Source organism: Quercus suber, unplaced genomic scaffold (assembly GCF_002906115.3).
Source record: "Quercus suber isolate HL8 unplaced genomic scaffold, Cork oak 2.0 scaffold_146, whole genome shotgun sequence".
NCBI classification, from domain to species: domain Eukaryota; kingdom Viridiplantae; phylum Streptophyta; class Magnoliopsida; order Fagales; family Fagaceae; genus Quercus; species Quercus suber.
In genome coordinates, this window is record NW_027069607.1 from 543,842 (window position 1) to 563,628 (window position 19,787).

The 19,787-nt window shown below is 34.8% G+C and overlaps 2 protein-coding genes and 1 pseudogene across 2 annotated transcripts; 2 read left to right on the top strand and 1 right to left on the bottom strand.

Moving 5' to 3' along the window:
• The first annotated feature begins 6,338 nt into the window (after positions 1-6,338).
• Positions 6,339-7,497, top strand: LOC136068999 (MYB-like transcription factor EOBII; annotated as a pseudogene).
• Positions 7,498-11,051: 3,554 nt separating this feature from the next.
• On the bottom strand, positions 11,052-12,482 carry LOC136069000 (uncharacterized). The gene is made up of 3 exons (XM_065777014.1): positions 12,201-12,482; positions 11,354-12,089; positions 11,052-11,212 (listed from the first exon to the last, which is right to left on the bottom strand). The coding sequence occupies exons 1-3, from the start codon at positions 12,480-12,482 to the stop codon at positions 11,052-11,054; spliced, it is 1,179 nt and encodes a 392-aa protein (XP_065633086.1).
• A 5,252-nt stretch (positions 12,483-17,734) lies between these two features.
• On the top strand, positions 17,735-18,981 carry LOC112023841 (MYB-like transcription factor EOBI). The gene is made up of 3 exons (XM_024056464.2): positions 17,735-17,861; positions 18,233-18,362; positions 18,456-18,981. The coding sequence occupies exons 1-3, from the start codon at positions 17,735-17,737 to the stop codon at positions 18,862-18,864; spliced, it is 666 nt and encodes a 221-aa protein (XP_023912232.1). The 3' UTR covers positions 18,865-18,981.
• Positions 18,982-19,787: the final 806 nt, after the last annotated feature.

Here is a 19,787-nt window from a genome sequence, read left to right on the forward strand (position 1 = left end):
AAAAAAAAAAACCAAAAGGTCCANCCAACAAATCTCCCACTTGGAGACTAGTTTAATCACCAACATCAGCCGCTATCCTCCAAAAGCAATCCCTCATCCCTGCAGCTCATCCTCTTGTCCTCAAACTAGAAGACCAATTGAAGCTGCACACAACTTCAACTTCTCAATAGTGACACCCTTAGTCAACATGTCTGCCGGGTTCTTAGATCCACAAATCTTTTCAAGTATTACCAATTTATTTTCAACAAGGTAACGGATAAAGTGGTATTTTGTTTGTATATGCTTCGACTTTGAATGAAAAGTCAAATTTTTGGCAAGAAAGATTGCACTCTGACTGTTACTGTGTAGAATGCCCATCTCCTGCTTCTTACCCAATTCATTTAAGAAACCATGTAGCCAAATCATTTTCTTTCCAACTTCAGTTGCTGCAACATACTCAACTTCTGTAGTAGACAAAGTAACAATCTTTTGTAGATTTGAAACCCATGATATAGTTGTACCACCTAGAGTAAATACAAACCCAATAGTACTCTTTCTACTATCAATATCACCAACAAAATCAGCATCTACATAACCCTGCAGTTTCAAACTTGCACCTGTGAAGCAAACACATGTATCTGATGAACCCTTCAGATATCTCAGAATCCACTTGACTGCCTCACAATGCTGCTTTCCAGGCCTACTCATGAATTTGCTCACAACTCCCACTGCATGTGCAATGTCTGGCCTTGTACACACCATAGCATACATCAAGCTGCCAATAGCTGAGGCATAGGGCACCTTGCTCATATGGTCCCTTTCTTCTTCTGTCTTCGGTGATTGCTCTTTGCTTAACTTGAAATGACTACCCAATGGTGTGCTCACTGGTTTAGCTTCATTCATGTTGAACCTGCTGAGAACTTTCTTCACATACTCTGACTGTGAAAGTTTCAATGTACCATTAGCTTTGTCTCTAATGATTCTCATACCAAGAATTTGCTTTACAGCTCCCAAATCCTTCATTGCAAACTGTTTTGACAATTGCTTCTTCAGATTATTAATCTCCTCGATGCAAGACCCTACAGTAAGCATATCATCCACATACAATAGTAATATGATGTAAGAATTGTCAAAAAACTTAACATAGCAACAGTGATCAGCTTCACATCTCTTGAACCCAATTCTATGCATAAAACTGTCAAATTTCTTGTACCACTATCTAGGAGCTTGTTTTAGGCCATACAAGCTCTTTCTCAGTTTGCAGACTAGATTCTCTTGTCCTTGAACAATGAACCCTTCTGGCTGAATCATGTAAAGATCTTCCTCCAAGTCACCATGAAGGAATGCCGTCTTCACATCTAACTGCTCAAGATGTAAGTTTTTTGCAGCCACTATTCACAGCACCAGTCTAATTGTTGACATCTTCACAACTGGAGAAAATATCTTTGTGTAGTCAATGCCTTCCTTCTACTGGAACCCTTTAACAACTAATCTGACCTTGTAACGTTTGCTACTATCATGCTCATTCTTTATTTTGTATACCCACTTATTGTGCAAAGTCTTCTTTCCTACTGGCAATTCAGTCAGTTCCCATGTCTGATTCCCCAACAAGGAATCCATCTCATCCTTCATGGCTAACTCCCACTTGCTTGAATTTTTATCTTACAAGGCTTCATTATAACACTCCGGCTCACCACCATCAGTCAACAGGAGATAATTTAAAGTAGGTGAATAACGCTATGGAGGTCTAATGTTCCTGGAAGATCTGCGAACTTCAGCTACAGGTGTACTCTGATCTACCTATGAATTTACATTCTCCTTATATTCTTCACCCCTTTTTTGGACAGTACTTTCAGTCAATTCATCTAAGTTTACAAACTCTGATTTCTTTTGATCTATCTCTGTAACATCTGACACTACAGTTGACCTGTCCTTGTACATAATATGTTCATTGAATATCACATTTCTACTTCTAATGATTTTCCTGTTTTGTTCATCCCAAAACCTATAGCCAAATTTCTCATCACCATAGCCAATGAAAAAACATATTTTAGACTTTGCATCAAGTTTACTACGAGCATTAGAATCAATATGAACATAAGAAATACAACCAAAAACTTTTAAATGTGAAAACTTTACCTCTTTACCGCTCCAAACCTCCTCAGGAAGTTTGAACTCCATGTGAACTGATGGCCCTCGGTTTATTAGGTAAGCTGCAGTGCTAATAGCATCAACCTAGAAAGTTTTTGGTAGTCCAGCGTGCAACCTCATACTCCTAGCACGCTCATTGAGAGTTCTATTCATGCGCTTAGCCACATCATTCTGCTATGGTGTCCTAGGAATGGTCTTTTCCATCCTAATTCCCTGTGCAGCACAATACTCACTGAACCCTCCATCTATGTACTCTCCTCCATTATCGAACCTTAAACATTTTAGTTTTAAACATGTTACTGTCTCAACTATGGCCTTCCACTTCTTAAAAGTTTCAAATACATCAGATTTATTTTTCAGAAAATAAACCCATACCTTTCTACTTGAGTCATCAATGAAAGTGATGTAGTACCTTAAACCTCCAAGGGATGCAACCGGAGAAGGCCCCCACAAATCAGTGTGAACTAACTCCAATTTTTCAGCCTTCGGTGTTCTGCCAGTTTTTAAGAAGCTCACATTTTTCTGCTTTCCTAAGATGTAGCTTTCACACATGTCAAAATCAATGGACTTCAATTCTAGTAGTTTTCCTTTTGACAATAGCATCTTCATTCCTTTCTCACTCATGTGACCAAGTCTGCGGTGCCATAGGCTTGTATCTTCAGCAACTGCAACTGTGTCTCTTGGACTTAAGGTCATATAGAGAGTGCCAGTCTTCTTTCCACGAGCCAATAATCTAGCTCCCTTCGTAACCTTCTAAGTACCACCAACAAATAGTATTGCATAACTTTCATCATCAAGTTGTCCAACAAAAATCAGATTCCTCCTCAAGTCAGGAATATGTCGAACCTTCTCCAGTAACCAAACAGATCCATTAGGTAACAATATCTGGATGTCTCCCATACCTACAACATTCAAGGCTAAACCATCAGCCAAATACACCTTACCAAAATCACTTACAACATAATTTTGCATGATTTCTCGGTGTGGAGTGGTATGAAACGAAGCTCCTGAGTCCAAAATCCAATCATCAAGTGGACTGTCTACTGCAAGAAATAATGCATCCTGTACCTCTTTTGTTACAGTATTAGCAGAATCATCTTCATTATTCTTCTTAGGATTTTTGCATTGGTTCCTAAAGTGGCCTGTTTTCCCACAATTCTAGCCTTGTACTTGTTGGCCTGATCTAGATTTACTTCTATTCCGATTAGTATTTCTGAATTTTGATCTGCCTCGATTTGAATTTTATTATTACCTCTGCGTCTTGTCTTAAGGTTTAAGGCAGAATCAGATCCTGAGATTTCACCTGCATCTTTTCTGCGAATCTCCTCAGCCAGAATTAAATCTCGAATATCATTGTACTTGAGCTTTTCTTTTTCTGTAGAATTACTTACTGCCATCCTCATTGCCTCCCAACTGTTTGGCAAAGAAGCCAAGACGATCAAAGAACGAATCTCATCATCAAAATCAATTTCTACAGACGACAATCAATTTGTGATAGTGTTAAATTCGTTAAGATGTTGTGCTACTAATGCATTCTCTGCCATCTTCAAATTAACAGTTTCTTCATCAGATGCACCTTGTTGTTTGCTGACGGCTTTTCATACATACCAGACAAAGCCTTCATCAGATCTGCTATAGTCTTCTCCTTTACAACATTATGTGCAACAAACCTAGACAGAGTTAACCTGATAACTCCCAGTATCTGTCTGTCAAGAAGAGCCCATTCATCAGCCTTCATCGCTTCAGGTTTTGTCCTCAAAAGAGGCAGATGCAATTTCCTCCCATAGAGATAATCTTCAATCTGCATCCTCTAATACGCGAAGTCTGTGCCATCAAACTTTTCTATTCCAGACACCTTTCCTGCTTCCTCTGCCATTGCTCCCACTCAAACCTAACCCTAGGCTCTGATACTAGTTGTTGGGAATTCAACCTAAATTCCAACCTGTGAAAAAAAAAAAAAAAAAAAAAAAAAAAATAGAGAAAACAAACGTCAAAGAAAAATAATTACATGCACAAGACAGTATTTACGTGGTTCGGTAATTTGCCTACATCCACGGAGTTGCAAGGATTTCACTATTATCAGGGAAAAATACAAAGAGTAGCTACAGTGTTTTTCCTCTCTCTCTAAAAACACACAACAACAGTTTTTAAACCCAAATCACAAAAGTGGCTTTTATATCTTGCGCACAGGATTACAATGGGCTACAAAATGGGTCAAAAATAAACTAGACTCCACAAAGCCCAACAGTTACTGCATTTTTGCGCCTTAGAGTTTTGTAACCAAGTGCTTCTTGATCTTCATTGTTGATTAAGTGAAGAACTTTGTAACCAACGACATCTTCAAGTTGCTGGAGTTAGTCACGTACTGGGAGCCGTGCATTATTGGTTAGTCACGTATTGGGATTCATGCAAAAGGGTGGCGTTCATATATTGAAGAGTTCAGAGGTTCTGAAGCGGTGGAAGGTTTCTACTGTAAGTTCATCTACAGGGATTGTAGAGTTTAGGGACAAAGATTTTGTATTAGATCTGAAACTTCTCTTTACTATAGTGAATTGCTTTTTGGGAAGGTTTCCCCCCAGATTTTTTACTATGAAACTAGTTTGTTTTATTGGTTTTCTTGGATTATCATTTCTTGTCTTATTTACTTTTTCGCTATGCATGGTATTGACATGATATTGATGTTAGTTTATTTTAACAATGTTTATTTATAATAAATCTAATTAACAACTTGGATTTAAAACTTGTTAATTCTATCAATCGGGGTCTAAATTTCCCAACAAAAAGAAACCTAAGTTTAGTATCTCTGATGACGGTATTTTGAGATTGGAGGAAGAATAGGGGAAGCTTCAGAGACTATAGAGAGATCAATGTTTCCAATAATTAAACCCCACATGTGGAGAAGGCATTTAGTTATGAGGTTAAGTTTTAGCAACGATAACCTTTTTGGGTAATTCCATAACAAAGGAAGCAACGTAATCAAGATGAAGGCTCAAGTTTGGAATGTTCATATGGAGCAAACTAGGTTGACAACATAGGAACAACCAAAGATAGATATTGAAGAGTAGTGAGGGAGTTTGGCATAGAGAAGTTCAAACAGTGTATTGCTATAAACAAAAAGTGAATAAAACACAGTTAATAATACGAACAATAATAAGGACAACCTCACCCTAAAACGTTCTGATTGAATAATTGAATAAATTATTAAAATTGATAGTTAAGTCTAGGGCCTAAACAACGTTTTTCAATTACAATCTCTTGAGTTGCGATCAACGCAAATGTTATAACTTAATAAGTGCTATGTGGCCCTATTGTTAAGCCCCATCTGCTTTTTAGCACCATTAAATCAAGCATTTCTTTGATCTTGTAACTTTATTACAAGATTTGAACTCTCATATGGTAATATAGTAGCATTTGCTAACTTTATTGATATAAATGGAATGTTTTCTAGTTACCATCGGCAACTATAATAGGAATAATCATGCGCACAAAGTATTGTTTTATTCAGTTAAAGAAAGCCCTAACTTTCTAAATCTATATGCTGCTTACAGACAGTCCAAAGACCACACACCTAAGGTCCTAAACTAGCTGACTCTTCGTCACATTCTTCGAATATAAACACACCCACATTCCCATAACAGGCGTACTAGAACCTTCATTATGATAATAATTTAGACAATAAAAAATCACTAACCCACGCAATTGAAAAATATTTTTTATATACAGCATCAACAAATGGTACACACTTATTGGAACAAAAGCCTTTTTGAGGAAACACACCAACTTGCTTTCTTGGGTGAACCAAGATTATATACTTCTTTAGTCCTATGACTGACGATGTTTCCTTAGTTGTGTTACACACTTAGTGAATCACACTTATTTGCACTGACCTCGCTGTGATCTAGAAGACCCACTTGTTTCACTCTAATTGGCCACAAAGATATGAGACAACGTGCACCATGTATATTTGTAACACTTGGACTCAAACTAGAGGCTATATGGTCCATTTTGTTAAAAGGGAACATGGAGAAAATTAAGTTCTATTCATAGATCTTGGCGGTAGTAAGATCATCAATTTATTAATTGAAAACATTGGAGTAACTTTTGAAGACTATATATAAGCTAAGCCATTTGAGAAATATTTTTCATACAGTTTGGAGACAACAATACTTATTAGCAAACAAATTTAAAGTGAAATATTAGCTTCAAAGATGGGTTGGGGATTTCCAAAACAAGGGTGGACGAAAGGTCCATGGACTCCTGAAGAGGATAGGTTGCTTAGTGAATATGTCAAGTTGCATGGGGAGGGAAGATGGAGCTCTGTGTCCAAGAGTACAGGTAAATCAATACTGCTTTTGTCATATAAAAGGAGACAAAATCAAAGAGTAACAGAGGAAAATTTCTATCAAATTTTAAATGATGTGCAACGTTATATACTATTTGATCAAATAAATAAATCTTAACTGTAAAATAAATTCTCAGTATTTTACACTCTATTTCAAGTGAAATTGAGAGAATCTACTCAGTAGTACTTAGTTTTGTTATTGCATCCATTGAGCTTCTGATTAAATAGATTTGTGCCTAAATTGTCATTTTTGGGTGTCTCATATTGAGAGAGAGAAACTTAAAAGAGACGTTTATGTTTTTACAGTATCTTATTTGTGTACCCTTTTGTTTAATTGATTTGTTGTCTTACCAGGTTTGAACAGGAGTGGCAAGAGCTGCAGGCTAAGGTGAGTGAATTATCTTAGGCCTGGGCTCAAGAAAGGCCAATTAACACCTCTTGAGGAAGGCATTGTAGTTGAAATGCATGCTCTCTGGGGTAACAGGTAATGGCTCTCTCTCTCTCTCTCTCTCTCTCATTCCCTTAATATCTTATACATCACTGTTTATTAATTCTATATATGCAAACATAGGTGGTCAACCATTGCTAGATACTTGCCTGGAAGAACAGACAATGAGATCAAAAACTACTGGAGAACCCATTTCAAGAAGAAAGGCAAATCCTCTAAGAAGCAAGATGTGGAAAAAGCACAAACTCTAAAACAAAAACAACCACCAAAGAAACAGGAGCAGGAACCACAGGAAGATAGCATGAAAAGGGAAACAATATCTGGTGAAGACACAAGTGATGAACAGATGAGTAGTGAAGTACAGGAAAAACAAGAGAAGTTTGTCATACAAGAGTACCCCACTTTGGAGGACCAATGCTTTTCTTTGATGTCTCAAGATGTTGCATCATGGTTAGATACAATTAGAGAGGATGACTTCTGTTTTAGCCCGTGGAACTCTGATGATCCAAAGGGCTACATGGATCATGATCATCAAACTACTGTTTTTTCTTGTGGGGTTGATTCAAATAGCTTCTAAGGCTAGCTGATGAACCACATGACGTTGGTCGTAGGTAGTAAATTATTAGTCGCGTTGTTTTTGTGATAAAAAACAGTACTAATTCTTTTTATTCATCCAAAAACTATATATATAATAATAATAATAATAATAATAATAATAATGAGTTTAATCAGTTTTAGAAACTCACTTATTGTATAAAACACTTGTGAATATTTAAACCTCCAGAAACAAATTTTTCAATACAAACTTATATTCAAAAAATATATGTGCGGAATATAAAATATAAGCAATACCCAAATTAGCAAATTACTCTAAGTCATTTGTTAGGAAATTTAGACCTCAGTTGATAGAATTAACAAATTTTAAACCCAAGTTGTTCATTAGATTTATTATAAATAAACTTTGTTAAAACAAACAAATATCAATATCATGTACACCGAAATAGTAAATAAGACAAGATATAATGACATAGGAAAACTAATGAAACAAATTAGTTTTAAAATAAAAAAACTTGGGGAGAAACTTTTCCGAAAAGCAATTCACTATAGTAAAGAGAAGTTTCAGATCTCGTATAAAACCTTTGTCCTTAGACTCTACAATCCCTGTAAATGAACTTACAGTAGAAACCTTCTACCATTTCAGAACTTCTGAACTCTTCAATATATGAACGCCACCCTTTTGCACGGATCCCAATACGTGACTAACTCCAGTAACTTGAAGATGTCGTTGGCTGCAAAGTTCTACACTTCATCAACAATAAAGATCAAGAAGTACTTGATTACAAAACCCTAAGGCACAAAAGATGCAGTAACTTCTTGTAGAGAGAATAAGGCACTAAGTCACTTTCTACATGTGTTTTCCATGTATAACGGCCTTTAAATTAAATAAGCCTTATATATGTCTAGGTTTGTAAGAAAAGAAACCCTACACATACATGTCAGCTATGGCAAAAAATCAGACCTAGAAATTTTGATTTTGTAGATATCGACAGATTCAGCTTCTGTCGAACTTCATTCTTAAACCTCGATAGATATTGTTTCTGTCGAGATTTAATGAATAGTTTTTTTTTTACTTGTTTTTTGGTCCAATCTTCATGACTTTAACACTTGAGTTGAACTCTTATTTCTTGAAGTACTAAACTCATTTTAAATCTACCAAATTACAAGTAAAGTTCATTTTGTCAAAAGATTAGCCAATTACATAAAATATGTTCTTAATAATCTCTCCATTTGGCAATTTGTGACAAAATCACAACAAAACAAATAATCATGAGAGAAGTCTTAAATTACTAAACTCATAACCACTTGTTGTATTACAAAATAAATCTATTCCTACTACAAATTGTTGAAAAACTTTGCAAGAAAAGAGTTCATGGCAAGATAGACTTTCACAACTTGTCTTTCTGAAACACTTAAACAAAACTCATCAAGACATCATGTGTGAAACAGAAATAAAGATTGCGTACATAAAGAAACATGTGTATAAAGATAGAGAAGAAATAATACATGTAAAGATAGGTGAAGAAGACATACATCGTGTGTATATATATATATATATATATATCAAAGATAAGTATAATGTATGTAAAAATGGTCATAAAATCGATGTACAAGAAGCTAAAAAAAGCTTCTAAAACAACAAGGAGGTAAACACTCCCCCTAACAAGGTGAAACACAAACCCCCCCTCCCTTACAAAAGCATGTATTTCTTCCCCTAACATGTAGAATCTTAAAAAAAACCACATTTACTCCCCTTTTTTGTTATGGTTGACAAAGGATACAAGAAGCTATAAAACTTCCACCGAAAAATATAAAAATGATCTAAGATGATCAAGGGACACAATCAAGGGACACAAGGAATCCATACAAATGCATGAATGTAATGGAACAAGATGCTATGAATGATAAGATAATAGCAAGATGCAAAACATGTGAAAAACAATGCATGTAAGAGGATCTCGACAGATCAAGAAGTTGTCGAACTGGTAGAGAGCACATAAAATTATGTTGATAGATCGAGATATGTGTCGAGAATCTATTTAAAAGCCACCCCAAAATCTCGATGGATCAAGAATTTGTCGACAACGTATCGAGTAGACAGAGAGCACAGAAATTTGGCTCGATGGATCGTCCTAGCTGTCGAGAAGCTATTGAGGTCAAATCCAAAAATCTCGATAGAAGAAACTTGTGTCGAGATGCTGTTGAGATGCTGTCAAGAAGGTATCGAGCAACTATTGAGAAGACAGAAGCAAGGTTTTCCAAGGGAGGAAAAACACACAAGATAGCTACTCAAACAAGCATCCAAGTAGCATATTAAGCATTAAATCTAGATGTAAAGCATTTCTAGATCAAAAGACACACATATATGCTAAACAAGTCTAACAAATTTTATTTTTCAAAAACAAGTTCAGACAGTTTAGCAAGCATATATTAACACATGTATTATTCGTAATGGCCAAATCACATTGTACCTGCACATGTATCAAGAGTAGCAAAGAATTTGTGTGTTGTGTGTGAACCAAAGCAAGAGTCCATAAGTGTCTCATATTATGAAGATTTGAGACATGAGAAAATCAAATACACTCACACACAATCATAACTGTTTGATGGGGACTATCACTTTCGAGGTACATCTTATAACTCTCACATCTCCTAGAAACATGCTTACAATCATTTTAAAAGCATTTTGATTTTTTTTGCTTTATTTTTCTTTGCATATATATTTTTAAGCATAGCATGTATGAGCATATAAGAGAGAAAAGAAATACCCAATTATGTAAGCCCAAACATCACAATTTTGCTATGCCGAAGCACATAGATGTTATACATGATTGGCGGGTTTTAGTGATGAGATGGTTATTTATGCATTTCTCTTAAGATTTTTTAGTCTTTCCCGTAAAAAAGAGTGATATGAGTATGAGATATAAAAGACAATCTTAATCATACTCATCACAACCATGAGCTACAAAACTCACTTATTACATACTGTTTTTGTATTTTTTTTTTCTCTTTTTATTTTGAAAAAAAAAAAACAAAATAAAGACTAAACAACCAAACAAAAACAGACAAACAACGTGAAAGCATGAAAGAAATATTCAGATGCATGAAAGCATGATTCCAAAAACAGATAAAAAATCAAGCAAAGAGAGACCTACTTTAAATAGAAAGACAATTAAGTCTTAGGCTCCTTTCTCACCCATATAGCACGAGTCTTTGGCCATGAAGATGAAAAGACATGTGTCTTAGTATGTCTACAAGCAAAGGTGTTGAACCTTGAGAGGGAACCTGTAACCGTTTGAATACTTGCTTATGAGGATACAACTTGAAGCAATTAGGATGAATGTATCCATAAACACCACAATGGTGACAAAAATGAATAGTTTTTGAACTACTAGACTTCCTTGAGTGAGGTCTAACAAAGGATTTAGAATTAGCCAAATCAGTGTTAGATTTCATACCTTTATCATATTTCTCAGATTGAAGTATAAAGACAGTTTTTGATCTAGAAGTCGTGGAAAAGGAGGGGCTGGAGGAAATAGTATATCCTAAGCTAGTTTTATAAGAACTAGATTTTTAAGAACTCAATACCTCATCAAGCCTTACATTAGACATCCTCTCTATTTGAGTTCTAGCTTGAACCTCGAGATTCTTGACCTTCTCTTCTAATGAAGTGTTCTCCATAATAAGAGTCTCAACTAATCTTGTAGTCTCATCTAGTTTGACTAACAGTTCAGCTTTTTCAATTTTTACCTCATTAAGTTATTTTCTACAAAGATAAGAAGTCTTTTCAGATTTTATAAATTCAGTGCATAGCTTATCATAGGCTTCCTGAAGGGTCAACTTCTTGGGTATTTCATCATTAGAAGAATCCTCACTGTCACTAGTGCTCTTCACAATCACCTTATCAGTTGTGGTAGCAAAAGCCATACAATGACCACATTCATCCTCATACTCATCAGAAAGAGCACTCTCAGAATCACTCAAGATAGCAACCAACACTTTACCTTTTGAATTCTTGGTATTTTCCTTCATAAGATAGTATAGGCACTCTATCCTCATATGACCAAAACCTATGAATTCATGGCTCTGGATGAGGGGTTTTTCATTCTTACCATTCCTAGAGGATTTAGATTTCCTAGGGGCTTTGTTCTTATCCTTTTTTCTATATTTGAGAAGCTTGATAATCTTAGCTATGAAGGTTAAGTCCTCATCCTCATCTTCATCTTCATCTTTAGAGTCATCACTCTCTTCCTTTATACCCTTATGAGCCATGTTCCTACTCTTTCCACCTTTTCCCATTTTACCAAATCTCATCTCATAGGTTTGAAAGTTCCCTATAAGCTCAATCAAAGGAATTTGATTAATTTCCTTCACTTCTTCAATAGCAGTGATTTTGGCATGGAATCTTTCAGGTAGGGACCTAAGGATTTTCCTAACAATTTTGGGTTCCGCAATAGATTCTCCAAGATTGAAGGCAAAATTTACAATATTCTTGAGTTTAGTATAGAACTCATCAAAGGTTTCATCATCCTCTATCCTTATTTCTTTAAAATTACTGGTGAGTCTTTGAAGCTTAACGGTCTTCACTGCCTTTGTACCTTCATAGGTGGCCTAAAGAATAGTCCATGCGTCCTTAGCAATTTTCGTAGATGATATTTTCTTGAATTCCTCATTAGTCACACCACTAAACAAAGCATTTAAAGCCTTATTGTTGAAATTTACCGCTTTGATCTTTGCTTTATCCCAATCCATCAGTGCTTCCTTTGGCTTAACCCAGCTGACTTCAACAACTTGCCATACTTTTTTATCAAGAGCTTGCAAAAAAGCTTTCATACGAACTTTCCAGAACGTATAATTAGTACCATCAAACAAAGCCCTATTGTTGAAATTTGCCACTTTGATCTTTACTTCATCCCAATCCACCGGCACTTCCTTTGGCCTAACCCAGCCAACTTCAACAACTTGCCATACTTTTTCATCAAGAGCCTGTAAAAAAGCTTTCATATGAACTTTTCAATACACATAGTTAGTACCATCAAACAAATGAGGAATCAAAAGAGATTGTCCACGATCCATGACAACGGGGGTCAAGGATTACACTCAGGAAATTAATCCAATTAGAGTGAACTTGCTTTGATATCACTTGTTAGGAAATTTAGACCCCAGTTGATAGAATTAACAAGTTTTAAACCCCAAGTTGTTAATTAGATTTATTATGAATAAACTTGGTTAAAACAAACAAATATCAATATTATATTAATATCATGTACAACGGAGTAGTAAATAAGACAAGATATGATGACCCAGGAAAACTAATGAAAAAAACTAGTTTCATAGTAAAAAATCTGGGAGAAAATCTTCCTGAAAAGCAATTCACTATAGTAATGAAAAGTTACAGATCTAGTACAAAACCTTTGTCCCTAGACTCTACAATCCCCGTAGATGAACTTACAACAGAAACCTTCTACTACTTTAGAACCTCTGAACTTTTCAATATATGAATGCCACCTTTTTGCACGGATTCCATTACATGACTAACTCCAGCAACTTGAAAATGTTGTTCGCTGCAAAGTTTTTTCACTTCATCAGTAATGAAGATCAAGAAGTACTTGGTTACAAAACCCTAAGGCGTAAAAGACGCAATAACTTCTTGCAGAGAGAATAAGGCACCAAGTCACTTTCTGCATGTGTTCTCCATGTATAACGGTCTTTAAAATAAACCTTATATATGTCTCAGGTTGTGAGAAAAGAAACCCTACACGTACATGTCAGCTAGGGCCAAAAATTAGATTTGGAAATTCTGATTTCGTAGATCTCGACAGATTCAGCTTCTGTTGAACTTCTATCGAATTTCGTTCTTAAATCTTGATAGATACTGTTTCTGTCAAGGTATTTGTCGAGATTTGATGAGCAGCTTTTCTTCACTTGTTTCTTGGTCTAATCTTCGTGGCTTTAACACTTGACTTGAACTTTGATTTCTTGAAGTACTAAACCCATCCTAGATCTACCAAATTACAAGTAAAGTGCATTTTGTCAAAAGATTAGTAAATTACATAAAATATGTCCTTAACACTATTAATTAATTACAAGAAGCAGAAATTAAAGTTAAGAGTACGGAAAAGAGAGATGCAAACACAAGATAACACCGTCATGTGTTATCGAAGAGGAAATCGAAGAATTCGATGAAAAGCCTCTCTGCTGCCCTCCAAGCAGTAAATGATCCATTAGAAAATCAGTTAGGATACATGAACAGTAATAAACCCTCTAAGCCTAATCTACCCAATGCACTTAAGCCCTCCAAACTTCTTGCTCCAATAAGGTTACGCTGAATTGTGTCTTCTCTAGCTTTCCGGATCCCGCAATTAGCCTATTGCATCAACTAATATGAATTGGTTCTCTCTTGAACCGCTTTCCAAACACCAAGAACCTTCTCACTACTTTGAATTTGGTGAGGTAAGGATTTGGTTTATGATCCTCTCATGAGTATGATAATGGAGAAGGTGAGAGTGGAGTAATTTGGAGAATCAAGTGTATAAGATTGTGGATGAATCAATCTTGTTTTTCTCTATCAAAATTCTCTCTGGAAGCTCTCTACATTTTGTGGGTATATGGGTATCTATAATAGGGTATGAGATGGAATGTGAAAGTCACTTTTTAGCAAAATAGGTTACCCTGGTGAGTCACTCGCGACTGTGATGAGTCACTAGTTCCAGTTGCCAGTTACTGGACTAGGTCAGACTATATTTTTTGTCCTGTAATGATCCAGTTGGCCTAACTCTTCATTTTCCTGCATGTTTCACACGTGTGCTTTATTTTGGCGAGTCACCAGTCGCGAGTCAGTCGCGAGTCACCTTCTTGTTGCATGCTCTTGATCAAATCTTCACATACTCTCACATACAACCCTTACATTATTCCCACCTGCCTACATGGTTTTTAAATTATGAATTATAAACAAATTTAGTACGGAATAAAGTCAACATAAAGTTGAATAAATTCAACTTTACAAGTTTTGTGCATATAACTCTTTTTTGATTGGAAATAATATATAGAATGATTGTGAATTTACAAAAGATCTCTCTTCTTTCGTAACTTTTTGCATTTGCATTAAGTTTGCTTTTTTGTTGAGTGCTTTGGTTTCGGATGTTTGTCTCTTGTAAATATAAGATCTCTAATGAGCCTTCATTTCCCATTAACTCATGTCTCTTATTCAATTCAAACTTGGAGGGAAAAAAAAAGGGTCCATAGGAGAAAATGAAGAATGCTGCTTACTTCACCTAAATCATGCGTGTGCAAAAAGGCGGAGAGAAATTCTGCAAGCTGAATGGTGTGAGTAATATGAAAGAAAGAGTAAAAAAAAACATAGACGAAAAGAAAACAATACCATTAAATATTAAAGGTGTGTTAATACCACATCGTTTAAAATTTTCTATGATGTAATACTGTATACATAGTTAGATATTACCCAAAAAAAAGAAAAAGAAAAGAAAAAAAGAAAAAAAGAAAAGAACTTAAACGTAAAATAGACTCGCCTCATTTCTAGTCAAATGGAGAAAATCTTATTCCAAGGGTAAAATGTTACACTTCAACCACAAAGGAGTCTGTGTTTTATGCGAAACCACAATGAAGGTTTTTTAATTATTTTAATTTAATGTTGAGATACAAAGATAAATTGGAGAATTCTTTTGGAAGAGATGTTTTGTGTATTACAACCACTATGGATTGTTGTATTTAGAGAAGAGATCTTGTTTTATTGGTTTCATCAGGTTCCAACTTTTTTGTTGGATGATTGGATGTATTCCTAGAGTTATTATTGTATTTTCATAAATTAGTTTGAACTCAATTTTTTGGCCTTTTCTTAAGCATTGTAATCTTTATTTATTATAGTGGATTGATCGAAGTGATGAAGATGCGTACACAAGTTAGCCAAGATCACTCACTGACTCTGATCTATGAGGTATCATAGATGAGAGTTGGCATGGGACAAAACTGTGAGGACTATAATTCATGCTGACTAGAACTAATACTATTAGTTATGGTTTGATCATGTGGTTGATGTTAGTATAGAATTTGAAGGGCGATCACAACATAACATAGAGTCCAAAGGGGAGGGGGGTTTTCTTTGGGCCTGAGAGATGGAATAGATAGGGTCCCACAAGTTTTTAATTCACTGCTATAGAATTCACACAAAAGGGAGTGCAAATTTCTCAATGAAAAAAGTGTTACACCCTACATGTGCAACAACCCCACTTGGTAGATGATTTTGCTTCGCATTCGCTGGATTAAATTATTATTCTGTAGAGAATTATTAAATGTTATTTGGGTAAATGTATGGCTCTTGAAATTGATACATATATTCATAGCAAATATGTCTCTTCCCAGGGGTATGTGCTTACCTGTAAATACCCTTGGGCATTCATTTGAACATCTACACAATTTTTCTTTCTCTGCAGATTCAAATACCTACATTTGTAAATCCCACCCAAATGGCACTGCCTCTAAGTCAAGTACCATCTCAAACCGATTTTTTTCCTACATTTTTTTTAATGTAAAAAATACCCTTAAATAAATTCTCTCTCTAGGAGCATTTTTCTCTTTAATTTTTATTAGAAGTTGGATGTTAGGAACCCCACATTTGGGTATAGGAATATAATTTTTTTTTTTTTTTGCACTATATATCCAAAGGTGGGGTTCCTAACATTGAAACCTCGTCAAGAACCTTGTAATTCAACTAACATTTCTTTGTATTTGCATAGGAGACATTTAGGATTTAAATTTCCATTTATTATTATAATCTTCGAATTATATAAAAAAGAAAAAAGTGAAAAAATTGGAAGTGCAAATTAATGAATAATTAAGCAATCCTTCTTGTAATATTAAGTATTTAATTAATGAATAATTAAGCAATCCTTCTTCTAATATTAAGTATTTCCATATATAACACAACTTTCAAAGTATCAACGTCAGTCAAAACGTGCAAATAAAAAGAAGAATAAATTACAATTTGAATCTTCGGTGTTTGATCCAATTTTTAATTGTCTCTTGAGTTGAACAAACACCAAACTTATAATTTCATACTAGGTTGTAACTTGTATTTTCGCATGGAAGCATTCAATTGTAATGATGATAAGATGTTCTCTCTTTTTTGGGTGCTTTAGACGTATGTTTTGTACGAGTTTTGATTGTTATTTAATTATTGGTGGGGATATTTAGGATTTTGAGGATAATTTTGAAGCTTGATTAGTGAAAATGGTACAACATGATAAAATTAGACTAGAAATGAAAGTTAATTTAGATTCAATTTGGGTTCTAAATTGTGCTTTCAATTTGATGTTGTACTAATTAATATACAATGCTAAGTGCTCTTCGTGTCCCTATTGTTAAGCTCCATCTTTCTTTATAGCACCGTTAAATTAAGTATTTCTTTTATCTTGGAACTGTATAAGATTTGAACTCTCTTATAGTATCATTTGCTAACTTTATTGATATTAATGGAAAGTTCCAGTTACCATCAGTACCTAGAAATAGGAATAATCATGCACACATAGAATTGTTTTATCCAGTTAAAGAATGCCCTAACCACCTAAATCTATGTGCTGCAGTGCAAAGACGACCACACCTAAACTAGGTGACTCGTCGTCACTTTCGTTAATGTAAAGACCCATATTACCATTATAGGGATACTAGAACCTTCATTAAGATAATAGATTAAACAATTAAATATATCTGACCCACACAATTGAGAATTATTTTATATCTCTATATTACCAGCAGATGTTACACTCTTATTGGAGCAAAAGCCTTTTCAAGGAACACTGTTTTTTTGGGTGAATCAAGATTATACTTCCCTAGTCCTATGATATGGTTGACGATGTTGCTTCAGTTGTGTTACACACTTAGTGAATCACGCTTATTTGCACTGACGAAATACAGGAGACTAGAAGACCCACTACTTGTTTCAATCTAATTGGCCACAAAGATATATATGGGACAACGAGCACCATGTATGTTTGTAACACTTGGACTCAAACTAGAGGCTACATGGTCGATTTTGTTAAAAAGGAACATGGACAAAATTAAGGTCTATTCTATGATCTTGGCTGTAGTAAGATCATCAATTTATTAAATGAAAACATATATTGGAGTAACTTTTTAAGAGTATAAATAAGCCAAGCAATTTGAGCAATTTTTGCCATAGAAATTTGGAGAAAAAAATACTTATTAGCATACAAATTGAAAGTGAAATATTAGCTTGGAAGATGGGTTGGGGAATTCCAGAACAAGGGTGGAGGAAAGGTCCATGGACTCCTGAAGAGGATAGGTTGCTTGGTGAATATGTCAAGTTGCATGGCGAGGGAAGATGGAGCTCTGTGCCCGGGAGTACAGGTAAATTAATACTGCTTTTGTCATGTAAAAGGAGATAGAATCAGAGAGAGATAGAAAGGACAATTTCCATCAAGTAACGTTAATTTAAAATGGTGTGCCACGTTATATATTGTTTGATCTAATAAATAAATTTTAAGTGTAACGCAATCTATTTCAAGTGAAATTGACAGAATCTATTCTATAGTACTTACTTTGTTAGTTGAATCCATTGAGCTTCCAAGTTGAACAAATTTCTGCCTAAAACTGTCATTTTTGGATATGTCTCGTATTGAGAGGAAGAGAAACTTAAAAGAGTCCGTTTATGTTTTTACAATATCTAATTAATTTGTGTACCCTTTTGTTTAATTGATTTGTTTTGTCTTAATTACTAGGTTTGAACAGGAGTGGCAAGAGCTGCAGGCTAAGGTGGGTGAATTATCTTAGGCCTGGGCTCAAGAAAGGCCAATTAACACCTCTTGAGGAAGGCATTGTAGTTGAAATGCATGCTCTCTGGGGTAACAAGTAATGACTCTCTCTCTCTCTCTCTCTCTCTCTCTCTCTCTCTCTCAATTTATCATATATCACTGTTTATTAATTCTATATATGCAAACACAGGTGGTCAACTATTGCTAGATACTTGCCTGGAAGAACAGACAATGAGATCAAAAACTACTGGAGAACCCATTTCAAGAAGAAAGGGAAATCCTCTAAGAAGCAAGATATGGAAAAAGCACAAACTCTGAAACAAACACAACCACCAAGGAAACAGGAGCAGGAACCAAAGGAATATAGCATGAAAAGGGAAGCAATATCAGATGAAGACACAAGTGATGAACAGATGAGTAGTGAAGCACGAGGAACGCAAGAGATGTTTGTGATAAAAGAGTACCCCACTTTGGAGGACCAATGCTTTTCTGTGATGTCTCAAGATGTTGCATTATGGTTGGATACAGTTAGAGAGGATGACTTCTGTTTTAGCCTGTGGAACCTTGACGATCCAAAGGGTGACCTGGATCATGATTAAACCCATCGTAATTAAGCATAAAATACAGATTTTATTGTGATTTCTAGTGTAGCATTTTATCCTTAGAATAAGGTTCTCTACATTTCGCTAAAAATGAGGATGGTATATTTCACGGAATAATAAAAATGAGGATGGTATATTTTAAATAATGTGATATTAAACGCACCTTTAAGTTTGTAATATTTTATTGTATTGGATTGTTTTCTTTTTTAGTTTTTAGTTTATTCCTTCTCTTCTTTCTTATTCACACAATTCAGCTTGCAGAATGTAACATCCCAAAATTCATAAATAACAAATGTCTATTCAATCTAAATAATCCATAAAATATTAAATAAATGTAACAAACAATCTAAAATCTCATCACAATTGTTAGAGTTCTAATTCCAGCAAAGATGAGAATCCTCAAAAATAATTATCTAGTACAATGTTTAATACTATAAAAATAATAATAAAATTCTCAGTTCCACAAAATAATTTATAATTGTTGTCTTCCAAGAATCTTTACTCCAATGATCCCTCTAATGTATCTATAAGGGGAATAAAGGGGGGGAGGAGAGGTAAGATAACTCAATAAGTGAAATTCACTAACATTGGGGTGTGGAAACAAACCTTTCAAATAAATAATTTTTACAACAAATTCATAATTTGTATCTCTTCAATATTTTATCATCAAATATTTCATATAAAAAAATGTATTTATATTGTGAGCCATCATAATATATATATCAATATCATCATATAAATAATTTCCTAAACTTTTTTCGTAGTCAACATTTACACCCCATTGACAAGGTTGTGATGTCTCCTTTTTGAGATTGGAACCTCTTTTTCATCCCCTTTCTTAAGAGTGGCTTCTTTGGAACCTAAAGGTGTACTCCCTTGCTAAGGAGCTTCCTTTTAGATCCTCAATAGTACACTCCCTT

Bases quoted from the DNA above. Each gene is read 5' to 3' on its own strand.
- LOC136069000 (XM_065777014.1), bottom strand. From the start codon at position 12,482: ATGAAAGCTTTTTTACAGGCTCTTGATGAAAAAGTATGGCAAGTTGTT. The intron at 12,090-12,200 runs GTAAATTTCAAC...ACTATTCTTTAG, and splicing joins ATAAAGCAAAGATCAAAGCG to GCCACCTATGAAGGTACAAA. The intron at 11,213-11,353 runs GTGAGGATTCTT...AAATTGAAAAAG, and splicing joins TGTGAAGAGCACTAGTGACA to CTGAACTGTTAGTCAAACTA.
- LOC112023841 (XM_024056464.2), top strand. From the start codon at position 17,735: ATGGGTTGGGGAATTCCAGAACAAGGGTGGAGGAAAGGTCCATGGACT. The intron at 17,862-18,232 runs GTAAATTAATAC...CTTAATTACTAG, and splicing joins CTCTGTGCCCGGGAGTACAG to GTTTGAACAGGAGTGGCAAG. The intron at 18,363-18,455 runs GTAATGACTCTC...ATGCAAACACAG, and splicing joins CATGCTCTCTGGGGTAACAA to GTGGTCAACTATTGCTAGAT.